At 46.7% G+C, this 23,938-nt stretch overlaps 2 protein-coding genes across 5 annotated transcripts in view; one reads left to right on the top strand and one right to left on the bottom strand.

The window, feature by feature from the left end:
* The window catches only part of RRP1B (ribosomal RNA processing 1B), a 30,738-nt gene extending 7,950 nt beyond the window's left edge, over positions 1–22,788 (bottom strand). Inside the window, exons 1-14 of one of the 4 annotated variants that reach the window (XM_064279516.1) lie at positions 22,589–22,696; positions 17,632–17,926; positions 14,768–14,850; positions 12,915–12,972; positions 11,575–11,660; positions 10,986–11,047; positions 9,986–10,115; positions 8,753–8,817; positions 8,090–8,274; positions 5,653–5,744; positions 4,837–4,934; positions 2,958–2,977; positions 1,627–1,758; positions 247–980 (exon numbers count right to left, since the gene is read on the bottom strand). In XM_064279516.1, coding sequence (XP_064135586.1) covers positions 247–980; positions 1,627–1,758; positions 2,958–2,977; positions 4,837–4,934; positions 5,653–5,744; positions 8,090–8,274; positions 8,753–8,817; positions 9,986–10,115; positions 10,986–11,047; positions 11,575–11,660; positions 12,915–12,972; positions 14,768–14,797 — 1,692 coding nt within the window. In that variant the 5' untranslated portion in view covers positions 14,798–14,850; positions 17,632–17,926; positions 22,589–22,696. Of the gene's footprint in view, positions 1–246; positions 981–1,626; positions 1,759–2,957; positions 2,978–4,836; positions 4,935–5,652; positions 5,745–8,089; positions 8,275–8,752; positions 8,818–9,985; positions 10,116–10,985; positions 11,048–11,574; positions 11,661–12,914; positions 12,973–14,767; positions 14,851–17,631; positions 17,927–22,588 lie in introns of those variants that run through there. The other 3 variants (XM_003419033.4, XM_010598673.3, XM_010598675.3) reach the window with 3 other exon arrangements.
* Positions 22,789–22,900: 112 nt separating this feature from the next.
* The window catches only part of HSF2BP (heat shock transcription factor 2 binding protein), a 189,749-nt gene continuing 188,711 nt past the window's right edge, over positions 22,901–23,938 (top strand). Inside the window, exon 1 of the mRNA XM_003418988.4 lies at positions 22,901–23,060. The gene's annotated coding sequence lies outside the window, so the exon portion shown is untranslated. The remainder of the gene's footprint in view (positions 23,061–23,938) is intronic.

The following is a 23,938-nucleotide window of genomic DNA, read 5'->3' as shown; positions in this document are numbered from 1 at the left end:
TGGCCCGGGGAGGAAAGGTGGTGGATGTAGGGTGTCCCGGATGTGGCAACTAGGACTGCTCACTTGTTTATCTAATCACCAGGGGAGACTGTTACATGTCATGACCAATTCTAACTGTCCCTTAGGCCAGAGGCCTGACTGTCCCTCCCACGTCACCCCAATAAAATGGGCCTGAAGGAGGTAGCAGAGTCCCCCTAATGCCTCTGGACCAGAAGCCTCAGCCACCCTGCCTCAGGTTCTCCTTACCAGTGTGTGGACCTGCGTGACCTCGGGCTCCAACACCCCATTCTGCTCCACCAGGTGCGGCATCTCTTTCACTTTCTTCCTCTTTTTCAAGATGGCAGTCTTTGGGTTGGACAGGTCATACAGGTCTATGCTGCTGGGTGCTACTTTCTTCTTCTTCAGTCTCACGCCCTGCGCCAGGGCAGGGTGGCCATCCCCTCCCTCCCCAGGGCTGGTCTGAGGGCTCTTCTTCCCTGGCGGAGGCCAGGCCAGCACAGACGGGCTGCTGCCATTGACTGGGAGCGCTCCGAGTTTCCGCTTCCTCTTCAGGACTCGGATGCCACCTGTTGGGGGACTGCGGACGGTAGGTTCCTGAGCATGGTCACTGCTGGGGCTGCTTTTAGCCATGTCCTCTGGAGGCGGCGCTGCTAATCCTGGGACCCCTTCCTGGACCCTCAGGCTCTTCTTCCTGGGCCGCTTCCTTTTGTTGCATGCAGGGATGGCTGGGGGATGCTGCAGACCACCCTCCTCCGCAATGCCGGAGAAAGCTCCTGCTCCTGTCTCAACCACACCTGGAACCTTCTGGTCTTTTCTCTTACTTTCTTCTGGTTCGCTACTCCCGTTCTGGTTTGGGGACGTGGCTTTGTCCCCTGGGCCTAAATTTTCAGGCTGGAGATGGTTCTTCTTTTTCTTTTTCCTTTTCCTCTTCTGAGTACTGCCTTCGTTTTCCTCTTCCTCTGTACGAAAGGACTTGTTTCCTACAAAGACACAAAACCCAATAAGCAGGCATCCTGAAGCCAGGGTGACATGGTAAGGTCTTGCTGATGATGGAGAGAATTTTCTGTCATTTTACTGCCCAGAAGTCTCTGTCCTCCTGATTGGTGCACTGGAACCCTCCAGTGTTCTCACCTGGCCCATTTCTGCCCACACACAACCATGACTGGGGGCCTTCCGCATGCCCTCCTCGACATAAATGGAACTGAAATACTACTCAGATATCGACTGATGTTTAAGGCCAAAAAGGTTTCTTTGATCTAATATAAACTAACAGTAAAAACCAGATTCATAGTAGAAATTAAATTACTGCCCCCAAGGAGTAGTATCTGTCTGCCTCCAGTTCCTACACCCTTAACCCATCTTTTTTTCTTAAAAGATGCCATTAGGAGTAAGAAGCTTTCAGTCTAAGGAGGCTGGATAGGGGGTGCTGCAGAAAATGGAGAATCACCTGAAAAATACCTTTCCTTTCTAGCCATTAGAGAACTAGGGCTTTTTGCTCCGCTAATGACCTGTGAAGACACTGGCTCAGCAGCGCTTCCTATGACATCAACAGCCAGGCCTGGCCACCTCAGGGCCTGCTGCTCCTCTGCTTTTCATCCCTCTTTGAGTTTCGGCTTTGCAGCTCACCTTTCTCTTTTCCTAAGTAGGTTTTCTCTGAAGGCTTATTTCCTTTCTTCCTACTCTTTCCTTGATGGATGGTATGGTCATCTTCATCAGCAGAAATGTCCTCAGGAAAACTGAGCTGAGATATTCTGCCTGCTAGACACCAAAGCACAGCTGGTCAGCTGAGACCTTCAGGACTCTGCCCCTGCCCACCTCATCCAGGCAAATCCTGAACCCTGATTTCTACCTCACTGCCCCTATTCCCCACTATGTCTCCAACCCAAGCCTGAAAGCTGACACAGGAAGTGCAGACATAAAAAGCTTCTTGGATTTCTCAACTGAGGAGGCAATGGATTAAAAGTCATGGCCAACATGGGGTGTACGTGGCAATGGATCATTTTCTTGGTCCAAAGGAATGACTGGATTTAGACTGGTTACAATAGCAAAATTCAAGGAACCCTGTGACAGCAAACCTCTTCTCTTCCTAAGGGATCCAGTCGGAACCTTCCTAAAGTAATACAACTTCATCGTGTTAAAACACCAGTGAAAAACCACCCACCACATCACCCACAGACGAGAGGAGTGTTTGCAGGGAGAGCCGAGTCTGGCTCAGCGTGGGGTCCCTGTGATGGTGAGTGGAAGCTCCTGTATCTGTGCTACTTCAGGGGCTTCTGCCTAAGGCTCAGCAGTGCTAACACATGGCCTCTTCCTACCTAAGGGCACCATTGCTTATGAGATGGCTTCAAAACACGACTCTCAATCCTGGTTTTCAATATTTGGCATAAATATCCTGAAAGGGGTCCATATTCATGTTAAAACACCACGAATTATAATCTTCTGGCTTTCCTTACTGTCATGGATTGAACTGTGTTCCCCCTAAAATATGTGTCAATGCAGTTAGGCTATGATTCCCCTCCATTTTGTGATTTTCTATGTGTTATAAATCATAATCTCTGCCTGTGGTTAAAGAGGATTAGGGTGGGAAGTAACACTCTTGCTCAGGTCACATCCCTGATCCAATGTAAAGGGATTTTCCCTGGGGTGTGGCCTGCACCACCTTTCATCTTACAAGAGATAAAAGGAAAAGGAAGCAAGCAGAGAGTCGGGGACCTCATACCACCAAGAAAGCAGTGCAGGGACCCCTTTGGACTCGGGGTCCCTGTGTGGAAAAGCTCCTAGTCCAGGAGAACATTGATGAGAAGGCCGACCAAGAGAGAGAAAGACTTCCCCTGGAGCTAATGCCCTGAATTTGGACTTTCAGCCTACTTTACTATAAGGAAATAAGCTTCTCTTTGTTAAAGCCATCCATTTGTGATATTTCTGTTACAGCAGCACTAGATGACCAAGACACTTACCTTCAGAAAGATCTTGGAATCTGAAAAAAACAAAAAACAACACAAACAGAAGTTAATAAAGAGAGGGGACAGTGAGTTTCCATGGGAATATTCAGGAACGGTTAATGGTGGTGGCTAAACAACAGATGGACGTATTTAGCGACAACGAACTGAGCACGTGAAGACTTGAAATGGCAAATGTAATCAAGACAATGTAGTGAAAAGAAAGTTTACAGTTAAAAAACCAACCGATGGATGGGTGAAGTGTGTGCTCTGTGAAAGATATCTCGATAAAGCTGTTTTTGAAAAAGAAAAAGATAAAAAGTTTATAAAGAAATCTGACTTCTATAAACATGTCCGTGACTTTGAGAACAATCCATCTCTGGATTATCTGTCAATTTGCTTCCCTTTCCTTCCAGGAGGGGGCGTGAGAGAGGAAAGGTCATTAAAGAAAGTAGGTCTGATGTAATGGCAGGAACTGACAGGTGACACCGCCCTCCATTATCGCCAGTATCATCAGGGACATGCTGATCGAAAGACCCTGTCCTTATGCACCCAAATAAAACTGACGGAATTCATTTCTCCCCCTATTTGTTTCTTAAGGAAGAAATGGTTTAGATAGCTATTCTAAACTTACATTCAGTTCTCCTCCTTCACTTACTGAGTGGAGAAAGGCCAAGCGGTGTTTTGCTAACACAAACTTCTGGTGCACTAGAACACAAATCAAGCATGCAGAAGCTGAGGCATGGTGATGAAGTGCATGGATCCTAAAGCAGAGCACTGGGGCCAGGGGAGGGGAGGCTTCCAGCCCCACCCTTTAATAGCTGTGTGACCTTGGGCAGGTTCTTCACTTTCTCTGTACCCCAGTTAACCTATCTACAAAGTGGAGAAAATTATGGAAACCAGGAAATGATTTCATATAGGCAGAATGCTCAGAACAGGGCCTGGATCATATAAAGAATGTGATCACTCTTACTTTCTAGCAGCCATGGATCACAGGATGCCAAAGGGCTCTGTGGCAAAACCACGGTCGTGGTGACATCAACAAGGACTAATGGATTAACCACACGTTTGACGTAGCCATATTTGGGGGTGGGGTAGAGGGCTGAAAGAACTAAATCCTTATTGATCTTAATAGCACACCAACAGCTGACACTTCAGTGGTCCATTTACATGCCTCTTTCTCCATCTATCAGTTTTAAACATTATCAAGACTTCCCTTTGTGTCATTCTAAAGTGGCTAAAAGGGCTGAGTATGGTTGTATCTGAAGAATGAAACTTGAGGGCAGGGAGCTTTCCATTAAACCTTTGATTTAATATATTCAGAAATCTCAAACAGGGCCTGGCTCATATAAAGAATGGGATCGTTCTTAGTTTTTAGCAGCCACTGATCACAACATGCCCCAGGGCCCTGTCCAAAACCACAGGAACATGGTGGTCGTAACATCAACAAGGACTACTGAATTAACCACACATTTGACACAGCCGTATTGGGAGGTGGGGTAGGGGGTGAAGGAGGGGTAGAGGGGTAAAGCTGCATCTGAAAAATAAAACTTGAAGGCAGGCTGCTTTCCATTAAATCTTTCAATTATCTGTGAATGTTACATTGCTATGGATAAAAGCATTGAAGGACAAAGAAAAAAGGTAAGCCTGATGATAGCTAGTCCTACTAACCAACCAAACAACTCATTGCCACGGAGTTGATTCCGACGCATAGTGACCCGACAAGACACGGCAGAACTGCCCCCTAAGGTTTCCAAGGAGTGGCTGGTGGATTCGAACTGCCGACCTGTTGGTTAGCAGCTGAGCTTTTAAGCACTGCACCACCAGGCCCTGCTAAACGAAAGGACTGGACTTGAACGTGAATGATCACATGAAATCCTCTTACCCAATCACTTACTTTTTGATTAGTTTAGAGAGACATTTCCTGTTGAAGGGAGGGGTGTTTTTTCTGTTGGTTACTCCCAGCAGTCGGTCAGCAACAGCCTTATAGTCAAACTACGTGAAAAGAGAAATAAAGCATAAATCCGCAGGAAAGCACACTGCCTGAGCAGGCCGCGTCTATGTCAGGTACATGGATCCTGGAAGCACTCTGCAACACGACAGCCTGAACTCACGTGTGCTAACACGTGCTAACCATAAATGGAAGCGGCATCTTTGAAAGGTTCATGTTTTATTTCTGAGAGAAGCTGGGTGTACTTCTTTTTAAGTTCCATCTGGAATTTCCATTTGAACCTGGTCGAGTAGCAAACTTCCTTTTATTTGAAGACTATCACTGAAGCCGTCTTTATTGTGCAGAATAGGGCAGATCTTAAGGATTAAAACCAAAACGAGGACGGACAACTTTGCAACTTCCATCATATTTGACTTCCTTCGTCTCAAATAGGAAACCCTGGTGGTGTAGTGGTTAAGTGCTACGGCTGCTAACCAAGAGGTTGGCAGTTTGAATCCGCCAGGCGCTCCTTGGAAACTCTATGGGGCAGCTCTACTCTGTCCTATAGGGTCGCTATGAGTCAGAATCGACTCGACGGCAGTGGGTTTGGCTTTTGTCTCAAATGAGCTCATTAAGAGGAAGGTGACATTTTCCAGTGACTGAAGGGATTAAAAGGAACTTTAGCACCAACCTTCCGGCCGAACTAGCTTTGACCCTAATTCCCAATTAGCTGGGCCAACCCACAGGAATCTATGCTTTACACACAGCAACACCACCACCGACCTGGAGCAGTGGCCCAGGGTCTTCACAGGCACCCACGCTGTCTCTCTCACTGTCATCGCTGACGCCATCTGCTGGGCGACGCTTGCTTAGGGCTATCAAAACACATCCAAAGACAAAATTCTTCCTATTAACAGACTTCACACAGCAAGGACTACTTCTAGACGAGCCACCACCTAATGAAGTGTCTTTGACTGAAAAAGTGTTTTTCTTTAAAAGGGAAAAATCTACAAATATATTTGTCATTTCCCAAAGATAATCTGGTTGCTCGGTCCCTGGGACCGAGGATGGGTCTGGAGAAGCCAGGCTGCCCACGCCGGATGCCACCTTCACAGCTAACCCACACACAGCCTGCCTGGCCTCCTCCTCGGTTTCCCTACCCTGCCCCTCGTCCTGTCAACACGGAGGCGACTGGGAAGTGCTGGAGCTAGCGGACTTGGCCAATGAGTCAGGGCACATGTTGTCCTTGACTATGATAAGGAGAATGGAATTCAGGAGTCTGTCCCCGATTTCAGATAAAAGTTTGGGACCTTGGTAAAAGCTTATTATAGCAGAACACTAATGTTTCATGGGAAACCCTGGTGGCGTAGTGGTTAAGAGTTACGGCTGCTAACCAGGTCGGCAGTTTGAATCCACCAGGCACTCCTTGGAAACTCTATGGGGCAGGTTTAGTCTGTCCTATAGGGTTGCTGAGTTGGAACTGACACGATGGCAATGGGATTTTTTTTTAATATTTCAAAAAAATTAAAACCTCAAAACAAGCAAACAAAAAACCCATTGCCATCAAGTCATTCCAACTTACAGCAACCCTATAGGACAGAGCAGAGCTGCCCATAGGGTTTCCAAAGCTGTGATCTTTATGGGAGCAGACGGCCACATCTTTCTCCCACAAAGTGGCCAGTGGGTTTGAACAGCCGACCTTTCAGTGCACAGCTGAGTGCTTAACCACTGTGTCACCTGTGCTCCTTATGGCCGCCTCGGGAAACATAATGAGTTTATATGAACCTGACTTTAAGCACTTAAAAATACAATTCAAAGAGTGTCAGCAGCTTAGGAAGAAGGGGACCAACCTATGAATCAGAGCTGAGGACTCTTCTCACTTCTGGGCTACTTTTGCAACGTGGAAATCCTGGTGGTGTAGTGGTTAAGAGCTGCGGCTGCTAACCAAAAGGCTGGCAGTTCGAATCTACCAGGTGCTCCTTGGAAATTCTACAGGGCAGCTCTACTCTGTCCTATAGGGTCGCTCTGAGTCGGAATCAACTCGACAGCAACTGATTTGTTTTTTTGGTTTTAAGCTCATTCTTGGAGTGGCTTCAAGGCCGGCCTGGAGGAGACAGAGCAGGGTTTAACCCAGTAGGGTCTCAATAAATGTTTAATGAAGAAACTGGGAGATCTCTGTACCTGCAAACGGGAAAGAGTGAGAGGTCTCTGATTTAGACCGGCAAAAACACGGCAAGCAGAAGAGGCCCAGAGACTGCTCCCAGGATTAGGAAGAATTAGCTCAAGAACATTTCATTAACTCGGCCACCTACACTCCATCTAAAATCAGAATAATTCCTTTTTCTTTTAAAGACTTGTTTTTTTTCTGGTTAAAAAATAATACATGATCATTGTAGACAATTTAGAAAAGTATAAAGAAAACAGAAATCACCCATAATTCTACCACCCAGGGCTAACTATTGACATTTTGGTACGTATCTTTCCAGATTCTCTTTTGCAGACATATATAAATGTTTAAAATAAATCAGGTTCCTCCTACATAGTTTTGTATCCTGCCTCTTTTTTTCCTTCACTTCTATTAAATTTTCCTTGGCCATTAGTTTTTGACATCTCTGCTGTCAAGGCTGTACCATATTTCCAAGTGTGGTGTCCTCTAACTTAACCGTATACTTGATGCAAGCACTGAGATGCTGCAAATCACTGAGAGAGCTTTGATGGGGTGTCATTTCAAAGGCTTGGACTGCACGGAAGTCTTGGGAGATATTTAAACATCCAAAGAAAAAGAACTGAAGGAAGTCGTGAGATCATCGGAGAGCCGTTTGGAGTGTAACTATAAATCTCAGGTCTTCCACAGAGAACACTCATACAGGTACAAGCCCACATCAGGATACTTAAAATACACCAAACTCCCCCAAACCAACAGCGATAGCAACAACAAAATCCTTGGAGGAAGCCCCGAAACCCAGAGAGACACAGAAGCTTGAGGGGTGCACTGTAGCTGGACTTAGGGGTTCCCCAGAAGACCCCGTCCCAGGCACAGCTGTCTTACTATGCCTCTGCTTTTTTTCTTGGGGGAGGGGGAGCACCCTAAGGCAGAGCCGTCTTCTATGAATTCCAGGTTGTTTTCAGTGAGATTCCACAAAATGTATTAAAAAACATTGTTGGGTTTGACAAGCGTTTTACCCAGGAAAAATATGACCTTTTGAGGAGATTCTTGTACCTGTCTTCTTTTTGCTGATCGTTTTTCTCCATGTCATCTCATTACCCTCAGAGATCTCTTCTTCAGAGGGCTGGCTGTCACCCGCTTGGGTTCTCTGCTCCTCCACCACCTCTTCAGGTACAAAAGGAGACTGATCCATGATGGCTTCAAAAACACCCCTCGCTATTGTCTGGACCAACGTGTGGCTGAAGGGGGAAGCACAACAGAGAGAAGGGGATTAAGAAGAATGGCCTGGGCTGTGGTGTTTCAAGGAGTGCTGAGGGTACAGAAGTAGGAGAGAGCGACAGCACACCCTATCAGCCACTGGGCTGACTGATCATCACGTGAGCAAGCACCTGGCTCATCACCTGTGGCTGCGAGGAGCCAACAACAAGCTGCTGATGAGGCCAGGGACAGAAGGCAGAAGGGGCTCTTTGTGTGACAGAACCAAAGAGGACTGGGAGGGCCTGGTTCCCAGAACTGCTGAGGTCAAACCCAGAGGAGCCCATTCCTTTCCAAAAGCCTCCAGTATTTTGCTAGTGGGAGTCAAGAACGTGGTTGCTCTTAGTTTTGGATAACCACTGCAGGTCTCTCATGTCATGCCCCACAATGGAAAACAATTTGTACATTTCCACAATTAAGCACCAACTGAGGCAAGAAAAAACCAACACATGAACCACTTACTCCTTAGTCTTGGCAGCAATTTTGCAGAATGGATCAATAAACTTGAGATTCTGATCGGCCAGAAGCTGCAATTTAGAAATAAAATGGGAAAGAAAAAGTGAGGTGGGGGGGGAAAGCTTTTTATTCTTTCTGACATGTCCTTGAAAAAGGACGTGTCTGCACTTCCACCCAGGCGGAATCAGACTGAATGATGCCTCTCTCACACCGTCCAGAGTGCCCTTTGCATGTCCACCCACTGATACCTGGAACCCTGCTCCAACGTCATGCAGCACTTCTAGCCACCCTGCTACCCCAATGCAGTAACCCAAAGAAACCTGCCCAGTCCAGACTGCATTACTGTACATTTTCAATGTGCATACGCCCTACTTTATGGAGACATTCTATACGGATCTTATCTGGAAGCATAAGACGGGGGAATTCTTTCTTTAATGTAACATTTATATTCTCTTTATATAAAAAAAAATGCTAACTGCAGAACACTTGTGAAAAAGTAAGTAAAAATTAATCATAACCCCCAATTCAGATAAATATGATAAAAAAAAATATATGCTTTCTTCCCAGCTCCGTGTCTGGTTATATGAATCTCTGCTTTCAAAGAAGATCAAGCCATTGATACAGCTTTATCTACTGCGTTTTCCCTACTGCTTTAAAAAAGCTCCGTCCACCCTGAGCATGTCTCTCTGCTATCAAATGCCTTATTTGATTGTGTCAACTGCTTCCAGTTCTGCTTCACAGTATGACTGCGATGTCCACCCTCGGTGCCTAGGGCTCTGTCCACACGCCCTACTAGCTCTTTAGGGTGTACTCCTAGAAGGGGAATGATGGAGTCAAAAGATTTAAAAAAAACAACAAAAAACAAAAAACCAAACCAGGTGCTGTTGACTCCTGGCCACCCCATATCCGTCAGAACAGAACTGCTCCATAGGGTTTCAATGGCTGAATTTTCAGAAGCAGATCACCATGCCTTTCTTCTGAGTTGCCTCGAGTGGACTCAAACCTCCAACCATTCGGTTAGCAGCCGAGCGCATTAACCATTTTCACCGCCCAGGGACGCCGGGTCAAAAGCCAGGCGAAAGCATTCAGTGTTGCTATGGTTACCGGGCAGGCTGAGGGCGGACAGAGGGCATCTGATTAACAACTCATCTGGGCCTTCACCAGAGAGCCAACCCAGCTTCCGTTCAGGTTAGTTGTGGCTTTGCTGCATGGCTGGTAGGATGTCTCACGTCCTCTCACCTCTTTCCCTCCCACCTTGGACAGTTCATCCAGGTAAATATCAATGAAGTGGAACTTCACTCCATTCGGAGACTGGCTCTCAGGATGCAGGATCTCCTTCATTAAGACGTCTAGAAGAAGCTTAATTCGGCTAAGGGAAAAAATACACACGGGTCTGTTAGCTTCAGCATGCAGCATTCCTCTCTTCTCCAAGAGAAACCAGTCATGTTCAGTCGAGTGCCCACACTGCGTAACAATCAAACGCAAAACAGTCCATTAAAAGTGCAAGGCTAATGGCCACGGAGGCTAGATGAACCCCTGAAACTACTGCCCTGGGATAATCTTTAAACCTTAAACCAAAAATATCCCCTGGTGTCTTCTTAAAACCAAACAATAGTTTAGCTTAGCTAGTAAAGAAGACAGCCTTGAGCATTATGCCTTTTTAAGATCTATCTATGTGGGATCAAACTGACACCAGCAATTCAAATGATCAGACAGGAAATTTAGGGGGCAGTGAGTTGATGTTAACAGGGGAGGAACAGCTCAGGAGAGGAGGGAGAATGGTTGCACAACTCCCGGAATATAATCACTGTCACTGAATTGTACATGTAGAAATTGTTGAATGTTCTGCTGTGTATATTCTCAACAAAAATACATTTTATATTAAAAAAAAAAAAAGCCAAGGCTAACAAGATCTTCAAAGGAAAAAAGCAGTCATTAGAATTGGTATAAAAGGTTAATTGTTACCCATGCTTCACTACTTTGTTTCTACTGGGTTCCAAGTTCCTACAGGCAAAGATGGCTTTTCTTTCTCGTAACAATCAATAGCAGTGGGCCTAGATCAGGCAATTAATATTAGCTGATTAATCAAAAAACACTCTATTGCATAAAACACAAAACCTTTTTTTTTATCTGTGGTCCTGTGTGAATCTAATTATGAAAAAAAAAAAATCTGTTGATAATATGCTTTAGCACCGTAAAAGTTTTAAGGTTACCAAATGCTAACACACAGTTGACTAACCCTTCTTCCCAGCCATTTCGCTTCAGCACCTCAAAGGACTGCCTCAGGATCAGACGGGTCAGCTGTAGAGAAAGGACTTCTGTCATAAATGGGAAAGGAAAATCACAGCAGCTCCGCAGAGCCGGGAGAGCAACGAAGCTGGTATAGTCTGATGACCCCTCCAGGAGCCCTGGTAGCTGCATGGTTAACGCACTGGGCTACTAACTGAAAGGCTGGTGGTTTGAACTCACTAGCCGCTCTGCAGGAGAAAGATGTGGCAGACTGCTTCCTTAAGGATTTACAACCTTGGAAATCCCATGGGGCAGTTCTACTTTGTCCTATACGGTCGCTATGAGTCGGAATTGACTCAATGGCAATGGGTTTGGTTTCTTCAGTTTAATGGCCCCCCAAGTCCACTCCCATGACAGCCAAAACAGTCTGTTCACTTATGAAACAAAGCAAGCTCCATGTGGAAGGAAACGGTGTGTGCTCACAGGGAACTTGCTCTGCTTCATAAGCGAACTTTTCTATAGCTTCTAAAACACTGAAAATTCTCTTCTCCACAAGGGCTTTTGAAGTGAATTTGGACAAAAAGCCCCTGCGGTCTTACCATGTAGTACTTGTCCAGGTGCAGCCTGTCAATCCCCTTCCACTCTCGATTCATGGTTTGCCAAAAGGTCTGAATGAACAGGTGCTCTGCAGGAAGAAAAGTCTCTGAATGCTTGGTCCTCATGTTAACATGCTACCACACAGCAAGAAAATAATGAAGAGAAAAAAACTATGATCATTGATCATTTACTCGTCTCAGGAATCCTTGACATATAGAAACTCTGGCCAATAAATAAATATGCTCAATAATTTCTTTTACATTTAAATAAAAGCATATTATTACAACAGCAAGTCAGGTGTTATTTTCATGTTCAGTTAGAGTGCTCCGTGGATGTTTTTCTTTATCCACTACTAAGCCATGTTCCTCTCAAAATCAAAACATCCTCTGATCCTAAGGATGTCTGCTGGCCCTTCCCATCACACTTATACCTAACAATTCCTCCAGAACTGTTAATTTTGATTAATACTTGTATGACCCATGTAGAAACTCAACTTTTTGTCTGATGTTAGGCATCACATGGGTGGACTATAGCACAAAACATTCTATTTATCTCTTCTGAGCCATGAAACTAGCACCTTGTCATTCAAAATATTTTTGTTTGTTTTTTTTTTACTGGTTTGCTTCTTTTCCCCACAATTCTTTTTGGCTATCTGCAAACCTATCCTATATTCTAGATGTAAAAATTTGTTCATTACTACTCAGCTGAAACCCTGCTAAAAGTCAGAGGACTCCTGAAAGTTATTAAAACCATTGGGATAGTTTTGTTCGTAGGAGCGCTAAGCAGAACAAACAAATTCTGCTGGTTTTTTCTTCCTCTGTATGGACTCAAAACCCAAATGCCTCAGAAATCTCTTAATTAATCTTTCTCTTTGCTTATTCTTTTTGGTAAAGAGAAGGCATTTTATAGCTTTCCTAATGAGGTCCTTCCATGGCTCTAACCTTGGGGAAGATAACCTGGCATCCCGAGTTACTGTGAACACTGGCTTATGTAGACACAACCTCAAAGAGGATTAAACAGCTGAGACTTGTGAGGCTCTGCAGGAATTTTTCTTACAACAGTTTCTAGAAATCTTTGAGATGTCAAGTATGAGACTCCATGAGACACTCCTTTGCCCTCGTACCAAGTCCACATCCGAGTTCATCCTGTTTTTTAACAGGAGACAGCTTGTCACCTGCTGTCTGTCTACATACTCAGCATTAGGCTCATCGCGTTACATTAGCACCCTGGAAAACTGCAACTTTGTAGAAAGGAGAGACACTGTACTGAGCAGGTTTCCTAGGAAGTTACCAAAGCCGATGACCAAGGAAGTTTTGAAAGCCATGAAAAAGCCAAGACTTACGCGCCTCTGAGTTGTTAACAACATGGACGAGCTGGGATATCGTGTTTGCTAGCTCCTCCTGCGGGGTGGGTGGGGGAAAACACTGGGATTATTGGGTGCAATACTGAGATGACAGCACCGGGGTCTGTGTCCTCTTGCACCTGCTGGTGGGAAACCTGTCCCTCCTGTTTTCCATGTCACTTCCATTAAGAAATGAGTAAGGGGAGTGTGAACTGCATCCAACATGAAATTCCCAATTTCGACAAACTACCATGTCAACTTCATATGCCTCAGAGCTGTTAACACTGTAGGTTCAAAAAGCATCTCTAGCTATCAGGTCCAGCGCTCCTTGCTTTAAAAATTACTAGTGTAAGTTCAGTTTCCATTCTAATTCCCCAAATAATCTGAGACCCAAAAGACAAAAGGCTGACTTGACTGTGGCTGGATACTGGGGATTCTTGCCCCACAAGACTAAACCCACAGCTTGGTCAGTGCTCGATGGGAAAGCCAGAGCCTAGGGAAGCAAAGGTTATAGCGTCCTTTGAGGTGTTCTGTCCGGGACAAGGGTGTAATCAGAAGAACCTGGCCTGCTGAGATGGGAGGACTCGCCTGCGGGGAGAATTCGGGGTTCGGGTCCTGCCATGGGGAGTGTCCGACAGGGGAATTCTTTTTACGAGGTTACATCAGCAAAGAATGGCTGGCACTTCACCTAGCCTGATATCTTCCTTATCCATGTTAGAGGCACTCCCAGACTTCAAAATGGTGTTCCCCTCGATATCTTCTGCCTCCACTAAAGCTGTTCCTTTGTTACTTTGGAATGAAATTTACAAATACTTTGCCCTGCTGTCCTACTCAAAATATGTTCAGTGGAGTAGAAGCAGTAAGCCCAACCACAGGATTGCGTGGCTTGGGGGGGTGCCGAGGCTGTGCGTCAGGAAAGCAAAATCTCCCCGTGAACTCTTACATGCCTGAGGCACCCTCAAGGCCGACCCCTCTGCTTCCACAAAGGCAGGTCTGCTTGCATGCGGCAAGAGCAAGTTTTTTTTTTAACACTGAAAAGCACTTCCTTACATGGTGGTGGGCTCAGCGGGCTCACAAAACGGGGCCCAATGTACACACACATTTTAGTCCCTATGTGAGGTCTCTACTGAGCTTTGAGTCAGAAGCAGCATCAGCTGCGAGGGCCTGCTGCTCACTTTATGAAGAGCCGAGCACCCAGAGAGGTGGCTGTCTTGCCCCTGTTTACCCGGTGAAGCTGTGGCAGAGATGGGTGAGCCTGGAGCCCTGGATCTTAGACTAGCATTATTTCGTGCTATTTTTGACAACAAACAACAAACAACAAACTTAAAGACAAAACAGAAACCTCAAAATAAGTAATATAAAAACCCAAATGGGACCCATAAAATTGTGGCAGAGAAATAATAAATCTACACCCTATGGGTATCTGTCACTATTTGAAGAGATAATTAACAACCTCAATGCTCTGACACCACTCTCTTTGCCTTCCATATGGACAAGAGGTGAGAACTCAGTGACGGAAGCAACGGGTCTCTACTTGCTTGGGTACATTGGGGGCCTGAAGGAGCCCTGGTGGTCCCCTGGTTATGCACTCGGATGCTAACCCAAGGTTGGCGGTTTGAACCCATCAGCCGCTCTAGGGGAAAAAAGAGCTGGTGATCTGTGTCTGTAAAGATTATAGCCTGGGGAAACCTTATGGGGCAGTTCTACTCTGCCCTACAGGGTTGCTATGAGATGGAATCCACTCAACGGCACCCAACAACAAATCAGGGGACTGACAGTTACAGAAGGACCAGGCCTCTATTACCCATCCACGCCAAAAGCACAGTCATCTGACAGTGGGAAGCGCGTGTTACCTGCAGCAGAGGCTCATCCTGTACCCACATGCAGTAGAAGAGTCCTTTCCAGATCTTCAAAAGTTCTTCTTGGCTGAAGCCTCCTGGAGGGCAAAACGGCATAAAATCTAGTTTAAAGTCTACGTATTTCCTCCTCAAAGTTTAGAATTGCACATAAGCAGCGAAAATCAGACCATAGACATTTCAACTCTCTCTCTTCCACAAGTGCTTTTTTTTTTTTATTTGGAAGTCCACCTTTCTTGTCACTACACATGCGAATGTCGACAGCCTGGGCAGCTTTACCAGCCCCTGGGGAGGAGGCAGGGGGCAGCCTGTTCTCATCATCTGAGCGACATCGGGATGCACACGCCGTCGCAAAAGCCAAAAATTAACTCACGAGCTGGCCATTTATAAAGTTAGTTCCTCTTCCTGCTTAAAACGAGCATCTCACCCATGAACCAATGTTCCCACGAACCAATATTTTCACTGGTCTTGTAAGGTAAAACCGCACGTCCTACAAGAGGTGCAGGAATTCAGCAGGTTGAAGTGGGTGTGAAGAATCGGCCCCTCGAGTTGCAGAGACAGTCCCTGGCAAGGCAACCAGGCAGCCAGCAGAGCCCCTCCTGAGCAAGAGAGCCAGCCAATCACATCAGTCGATCAATATGAGTTCACAGGAGACACAGGTGGCAGAGGAACACGCTATATGAGACCAGGAATGCAATCCACAGCCCTAAATGGGGTGAAATTCTGCAGGATAGACAACCCAGTCACTCCAATAAATACATTACATGGGGAGGAAAAAAAAAAAAAAAGATAGAAAGTGTTAGGAGTTGAGAGTCTTAGGAGACAGCATCCAGTGTGATGGTGGGTCTTGTCTGGCTTCTGATTTCTCATTACATCTATGAGACAACTGGGGAAATGGAACGAATTGGATATTTCACAACCTACAAGGAATTTTTTAAAAGGTGTGACAATGGTACTACGATGGTAAAAAAAAGAAGTCCTTATTTCTCAGAGCTACACCGTGAAGCACGTGGAGATGAAATGAGTGGTTGGATTTGTTCACAATAATCCAGCGGGGAGGAGGAGAGGCAGGCTAGAGGCTAGACAAATGGTCCTGATATTGATAATTGCTGAAGCTGAGTCATAAGTGTACTTTTTTGTGTATTTGAAGTTTTAAGAAGATAAAAATGAAGCATGAAATTATCAAAGTGGGACCATAGGCCCTGCTCTTTTTTTGTTTTGAAAGGCTTCCCGTAAAGGAAACTAGAAGGGCATAAACAGTGATGAACCTGAAAGCACAGAGGATTTATACTGCATGAGGCTCAAGTTCAGGGCACTTCTGGTGTTGGCCGAGCAGCAGCATATGCTGTCACCCTGTTGGATGCTCTGCAGTGGTGGGTGGGGGGGTGGTGGGAAGTGGTCTGGGCAAGCTCACCTCATGAGGTGGCGAGGCCTACCTACGGCAGAGGGGTGGTTCAGGAAGGGACCAATGACCCCCTCACGGATGAAGATCATTTAGCTCAGGCTTTAACAGAGTTTCAGCTCTCACTAGACTGGAAGGGAAGATGAAGGGCACAGAGTCTCAGCCCTCTCACTAGACTGGATGGGAAGATGACGGGCACAGAGTCTCAGCTCTCACTAGACTGGGAGGGCAGATGAAGGCCACAGAGTCTCAGCTCTCACTAGGCTGGATGGGAAGATGAAGTACACAGAGCCTCAGCTCTCACTAGACTAGAAGGGAAGAGGAAGGGCACAGAGTCTCAGCTCTCACTAGACTGGAAGGGAAGAGGAAGGGCACAGAGTCTCAGCTCTCACTAGACTGGAAGGGAAGATGAAGGGCACAGAGTCTCAGCTCTCACTAGACTGGATGGGAAGATGAAGTACACAGAGCCTCAGCTCTCATTAGACTAGAAGGGAAGAGGAAGGGCACAGAGTCTCAGCTCTCACTAGACTGGATGGGAAGATGAAGTACCCGGAGCCTCAGCTCTCATTAGACTAGAAGGGAAGAGGAAGGGCACAGAGTCTCAGCTCTCACTAGACTGGAAGGGAAGAGGAAGGGCACAGAGTCTCAGCTCTCACTAGACTGGATGGGAAGATGAAGTACACAGAGTCTCAGCTCTCACTAGACTGGATGGGAAGATGAAGTACACAGAGCCTCAGCTCTCACTAGACTGGATGGGAAGATGAAGTACACAGAGCCTCAGCTCTCACTAGACTAGAAGGGAAGAGGAAGGGCACAGAGTCTCAGCTCTCACTAGACTGGAAGGGAAGAGGAAGGGCACAGAGTCTCAGCTCTCACTAGATTGGAAGGGAAGAGGAAGGGCACAGAGTCTCAGCTCTCACTAGACTGGATGGGAAGATGAAGTACACAGAGTCTCAGCTCTCACTAGACTGGATGGGAAGATGAAGTACACAGAGCCTCAGCTCTCACTAGACTGGAAAGGAAGAGGAAGGGCACAGAGTCTTAGCTCTCACTAGACTGGAAGGAAAGAGGAAGGGCACAGAGTCTCAGCTCTCACTAGACTGGAAGGAGAGAGGAGGTGCACAGCTTCGCCAAGCCACCTGGCCACTTGAGGGTGGGCCTGCGTGAGGATGGAGAAAAACTAGGTTCTGGCTCATCGGTTATGCTCCTGAACGAAGCTGTGTCTCATCTGTTCCCCTCACAACTAGTGTGGCTTGGATAATCTCACAAGTTGCAACTGAAAGAGTCCTGAGAAATAAAAAACATTTTTACTGCAAAAAAAAAAAAAAAAATCACATACAATCAAAAGTTTGGCTTGTTCACTGCCTCCCAAGGCTCAGTCCCCTCCCCAGAAGAACCACTGTTGCCTGAGGGATGTGGATCTTTCTAGACCCTTTTCTATGCATTTATACACACTTACCTGGTATAAGGGATGCCAGAAATGTCTATTTGTGTGTGTGTAGCATAAGCCGCATCATATTCTATTACTCTGTATCTTGGTCTTTTTCAATTAAAAACAGTACACTGTTGTTGCGTCGATTTCAACTCAGAGTGACCTTACAGGACAGAGTAGAACTACCCCAGAAGGTTTCCGAGGCTGTAACCTTTATGGAAGTAGACTGCAACATCTTTCTCCCACAGAGTGGCTGGTGGGTTTGAACTGATGACCTTTCGGTTAGCAGCCAAGTGCTTTAACCAGTAGGCCACCAGGGCTCCTTAAAAAAAAAAAAAAAAAATAGTGTATATTTATCTGCAGACAGCTCTTCTAAGTGCACCAGTATATGAAACTAACTGTAAGTGACAATATTATACACCCACTACCTTTGGATCACCCACATTTACTACAGGTAAAGGCATAATACACGTGCTATGCTGAGGCTGTCACGATGGAAAACTAGATTTGGACAAAGTAACAGGGTGACACTAGACCCCAGACAGCAGGCAGGAAAGGGCACTGAGGCAAACATGTGTTCCAGCTGTCTCACCTCTACGGGGGCAGCAAAGTATGGGCGAAATAAGCCCGTGGTTGACCCCTAACTGTGCGGTCTTAGAAAACTGGCAACAAATCTTCGGGCCTCAGTTTCCTCACCTGTAATCTACGTGAGGGCTATGGTTAGGGTGAAAAATAAGAGCACATGTGACAAACACTGCATAAGAATAAAAGCACTATTCACTTGGTGGATAGTGTTATAGCCATTGTCTCAGTTTATCTGCGTTCTTTTGAAGCTTTTGTCTTTGAAAACATTGACTTTTAATATATGTGTAGTAATCACTTGTTTTTGACCAGGAATTTAATTGGCAAAAACAAGGTGCTAATTTTGGATGCATTTAAAGTAAAACAGAGAGATGCTCATTACTGAATATCTTTCAAAACTCAGAAAAGGGAAGCACCTGAAGTGGTCTCATTCCATTCTGTCTTTTCTTCTCGGGGCCAGAACTGTAAGTTTCTGCCAATACAGATTTGGTTATGTCAACATAAATGAAGTGAACGTGATAGTGATGGATGTAGGCAGAGTAAATACCAAGAAGCTTTGAAACGAGAAAATCCAACAGCCAGTCTCACCATGCAATGACCACAGAAGCCACTTCAAACGGGGGTGATGTTTTAGACTCTAGCCCACCCCACTGTCACGACAGCCACAACTCCTGTTTGTCAGACCACTGGGCTGAGATGATCCTAACCCTGTCTGCATGAAAAACACTTATTTCCCCATCATCTCCACTGAATTCAGGACACCATCTGTTTTAAGACACACCAAAAAGGAAACAATGATGCAAATGAAACCATCACAAGGTTGGTTGTAAGATACACCTCAATTTTAGGAGATGTTAAAAAAAAAAGTCGTAGAATCACTAGAACAGGCAGGGATTTTTTTTTTAATTAAAACTTTTATTGTGCTTTAAGTGAAAGTTTACAAATCAAGTCAGTCTCTCACATAAAAACCCATATACACCTTGCTACACACTCCCCATTACTCTCCCCCTAATGAGACAGCCTGCTCTCTCCCTCCACTCTCTCTTTTTGTGTCCATTTCACCAGCTTCTAACCCCCTCTACTCTCTCATCTCCCCTCCAGGCAGGAGATGCCAACATAGTCTCAAGTGTCCACCTGATCCAAGGAGATCACTCTTCACCAGTAACCCTCTCCAACCCCATTGTCCAGTCCAATCCATGTCTGAAGAGTTGGATTTGGGAATGGTTCCTGTCCTGGGCCAACAGAAGGTCTGGGGGCCATGACCACTGGGGTCCTTCTAGTCTCAGTCAGACCATTAAGTCTGGTCTTATGAGAATTTGGGGTCTGCATCCCACTGCTCTCCCAGGCAGGGATTTTTGTCTGTTCATTGCTGTATCCCCGATGCCAAGAACAGTGGACATAATGGCACATAGCAGGTGCCCCATAAATGTCTGCTGAATATATGCACGAATAGGTCTGGGCAAGAGGAACTTAAACCAAGGACAGTCTTCATCCCATAAATGTGAATGCCCAACAGGAACAGTGAACGTACCAGAGCAACTGTTAGTGGCTTGAAGATGCATAAAGATTCCTGCTGATGGGCAGCTACAAGGATTACTGAGAGGAAAACTTCAGATTTCCTTTAGCGTGCCCAGAAGAAGACAAAAAACCTATGAGTCTGCCGAAAAGATACAAATGCCGGGTCAATTTACTTCCAAGCTTGTGTTTATTTTGTCATGGCAGCTATGGCCATTGAAAATCCTATAGAGTGCAGTTCTACTCTGAAACACGTGGGGTTGCCATGAGTAGGAACAGACTCAATGGCAACTGGCGGCTGGGGCAGAGACCGTTCTGCTCCTCTCAGTATCACTGTGACCATGACATTTGCTAGGCAGAGTTAGTCTTTGAAGGCCAGGATACCTACTGTAGACATGGAGGTGAATGGAGGGATAACACATGTAATTCTAGGTGGTATGAGCACCAACTGGGCTGGACACTAGGCAGTGGGTCCAACCCAACTGGCCTCGTGCCCCTGCATCACTTTAGCCTCTGGCAGACCCGGGGCCTTGTCACCAAATGAGCAACAGGCCCATTCTACAGCCCCACATGCTGTGCATCTGGGCCTCGGGATGCACACGATTCTGTTCTGCTCTTGTGCATGGCCAGGAACTTCTGCAGCTGGACTTGCTCTGACTTTCAGCTGAGAAAACAGATGGACGCTGATAGCGTTTGGGAGGCGAAAGGATGCCACGTTAACAGCTAAGTGCTACAAGAGAGGTCTACTGTGGAATTTAGCATCTCAGTGGGGGAGGGCGATGATGAGGGGAGGCTTTTGGAGGAAGTGATACTGGACTAAACACTGAAAGCAGAAAGCGGGTGAGATTCTTCACAGAGCAAACAGAAGAAACAAGAGCAGCGGTGTACTGTTGACAGCTTGTTGTTGACGGAGCAGAAAGAGTTAGGTGGGAGCTGAGGGGAGCCCCCGAGTCTCAAGAAAGGTAGTGATGTAATCAGATTTGTTTTAGGAAGATTGCCGTGGGCTGGTTTGCGCAGGATGGATTCCAGGGTTACACAAATAGAGATAAGAAGTTTAAGAAGTACGTAGGTACGTGAGCCCTGACGAGACAGAGGGCCTATGGTTCAGGGAAGGGAGTCCTGGTGGTACAGGTTAAATGTTTGGTGGCTAACCGAGAGGTCAACGGTTCGAACCCACCATCCACTCCATGGGAGAAAGATGTGGCAGTCTGCTTCCATAAGGATTTACAGCCTTGGAAACTCTCTGCGGCAGTTCCACTCTGTCCTATAGGGTTGCTATGAGTTGGAATTGACTTGATGGCAATGGGTTTCTTTTGGTTTATGGTTAATGGTGGAGTAATTCAGGTGGTGAAATAAGTAGGGCCAAGAGATACTGGATGTGGGATGGGGTGGGGGTGGGGTGGGGAGAGGATGGGGCAGAGAGAGCAGTCCAGGATAATACCATGTGTCCACCTGCAGAGTATGAGAGGATGGCGGGAACCAGCAACTGAAACAAGACAGCACAGAAGTGGGTGGGGAACAGTTTTGGGGGAAGAAAAATGAGCTGGTTTTGGGCATTCTGAGCCTGAGGGGCCCGTGAGACACCCAGGTGCCAGGCAAGCCGGTCCTGCCTAAGCTTAAAACGGGAAAAGTCTGGATTGAGGAAAAATTCAGGGTAGAGGGACCACCAGCGTATATGCGATACCTGAAACCATGAGATTAGTGAAATCTCTCAGCAGGAGCCCTAAGAGAATCAAAGGCAGGAATTTCAGTCTTTATCCTCCTTTCCATCTACTACATGTTCCATAAAATTCTATTTTTTTTTCTGGCTCATCTATTTCTCTTCAAAATAAAAGAAACTAAAGCACATCAGTGAAGGCATAGAGAATACCTCTTCCTTCAAGTAGATGCTAAATGCATTAGCAGCAGTAGTAAATGGATCAAACTTTACCTTATTGAAACACAAAATCTCTACTGCACATTGTAGTTCCCACTCCAGGGTTTACAGGAGCATATTTCGTACCAGGTAAATGAAATCCTCCAGTGGTATCCCATGAAATTATCATCCAAAGTACAAAGCCCTGCCTGATCTGGCCACTGTTAGCATTTCCAACTTCATCTTATGACACCCTTACTTACTCTTGTTTCTACCAACTGATCCACTGTTCGTGGGCAGTGGCATTAAAGCATGGGGCAGGTTCAGCTCTTTCCTGCCTCTCTGCATGGCTGGCTTCCTGTCTCTTTTCAGATCTCAGAACATCACAGCAGAGAGGCCTTCCTGGAACAGCCTGTATACAGGTGCTCCCTCCCTCCCTTTATTCTATCATATTACCTGATTTCCATTTCCTTCTTACCCAAGTTTTATTTTATTTGTTTATTCCCCTCCCCAGCGCCCCCCCCCTCCCCAGCTTTACTACTAGAAGTTCTTTGCAGGTAGGAACTCTGTCTGTCTCCTCTCCTGTATCTTCAGCCCTAAAGGTATTGGTCAAATGAAGGCATGAATCAATGAAGGGAACACCAGAATAAACCTGGCTGAGTTTAGTGATTTCAAGAGCAGGCTCAGGAATTAGACCTGGGTCTCATCCCGCTTCCACACTTACTGAATGTGACTTTCACCAAGTTCCTTAACCCCTCTGGGCCCCAGTTTCCTCACCTGTAAAAAGGGACTACACAGTAAGTACGCGGCCACCACAGTGCGGGACACACCGAAGCACGCGATGGATGTCACGAAACATTGCACATAACCGAAATCGAAGTACAGTTCCCTCTCCCTGCTCGCCTGCCTGCCAGCGCCGCCCCGGGGCTGTTCCCCAGGGTGGGCCCTGCGCTTCCCGCCCGCCGGGCCCTCCCGGCCGCCGCAACAGGCTCGGGCCGCCATGTGCGCGGCGCGCTGACCATCGGCGCCCACCTGTCTCCCTCTGCGTCTTCACACTGATGTACTGGCGCAGCTTCCTCACCGCCCGGTCCCGGATCCCCTTCTCGTTGGACGCCAGCCGCTGGGCAAACTGGATCTCGGCCGGCTGCATGGCAGGGGCCATCGCGCCTGCTGGAGCATCCCCTGCCGCTCAGCTCCCGTCCCCTGCGCCGCCCGCCGCAGTCACAGCGCTGCCACCCGGGCCGCGGCTGCGCAGAAGGCGGAAGCAGCTGGGGCTGGCGGCCGGCGCGCGGGCTGATGATGTCACAAAGGCGTGGCTGCGGACTCGCCGCGCGTTCCGGGAGCCAGCTAGCGCGGTGGGAGCCCTGGCGGTGGGGCCCGGCCGCCCAGCCGTCCAGCCGCCCAGCCGGGGTTGGGTCACCCCTTCGCGCCTTCACGTCTTCGCGGTCTTTGGTTGCCAGAATTCAAAACGCACTCAGGACCGTTGACGGCGCGGTCAGCCGGGGTTGGTCTTGGCCAGGCAGAGCCGATGACTATTTTTAAGTGGTCTAGAATCTTGAAGCCCACTTCACAAAAACCCGGTCAGATTAGCAGCTCCCCTAGCATCGACACGGCATCGTGGAGCCGAGTTTTTAATTGTATTAAACTACTCCGGCCGTAGTTGATAGAGCTGAGGTTGGCAAAGATTGGCCGCACCTGGGGATTTCCTAAAAGGCTATTGGGCCAAACATCCCTGGAGGGGCGGCTTTTCGTAGCCCCGCGGCTTTGTGGTTCCCCTGGCAGAAACTGCTCTGTTTTCTTCATGCAAGTGTAGGGGTTTCAGTGTGCAAGCGAATTCGTTCTTTATAGCAGCTTCCATCAGGCCTGGAAAACATCCACACGCTTATGTGATAATATGAAAAATGTTGACTTGTTGCTAACATCAAAGAGGGAAGGAATGTCTCTTAGTCCTTTTGTAGCTTTGGATATATTTTAAAACCATAGGCCACACTACATTTTGTGAATTCAGGATGGGGCAAGTTAATGGACTAGGTGACCTCTTGAAATTTATGATCGTCTTCGTTATTTCACTTAGTTATTTGGCTGAAATAACTTTTCTAGGTAATGGAGGCACAGTGGCACAGTGGTTGAAAATTATGGCTGTAAGCCAAAAGGTCAGCAGTTCGAATACACCAGCTGGTCCTTGGATAAACCTATGGGGCAGTTCTACCCTGTCCTATAGGGTCCCTATGAGTCAAACTCTAAGACAACAGGTTCTTTTTTTTTTTTTTAGGGTGGTGTAGTGGTTAAGAGCTCGGCTGCTAACCACAAGGTTAGCAGTTTGAATCCACTAGCCGCTCCTCGGAAACCGTATGGGGCAGTTCTACTCTGCCCTGTACGGCC

Source organism: Loxodonta africana, chromosome 2, assembly GCF_030014295.1.
Source record: "Loxodonta africana isolate mLoxAfr1 chromosome 2, mLoxAfr1.hap2, whole genome shotgun sequence".
Classification (NCBI taxonomy): Eukaryota; Metazoa; Chordata; class Mammalia; order Proboscidea; family Elephantidae; genus Loxodonta; species Loxodonta africana.
This window is presented reverse-complemented; position numbering and strand designations above follow the sequence as displayed.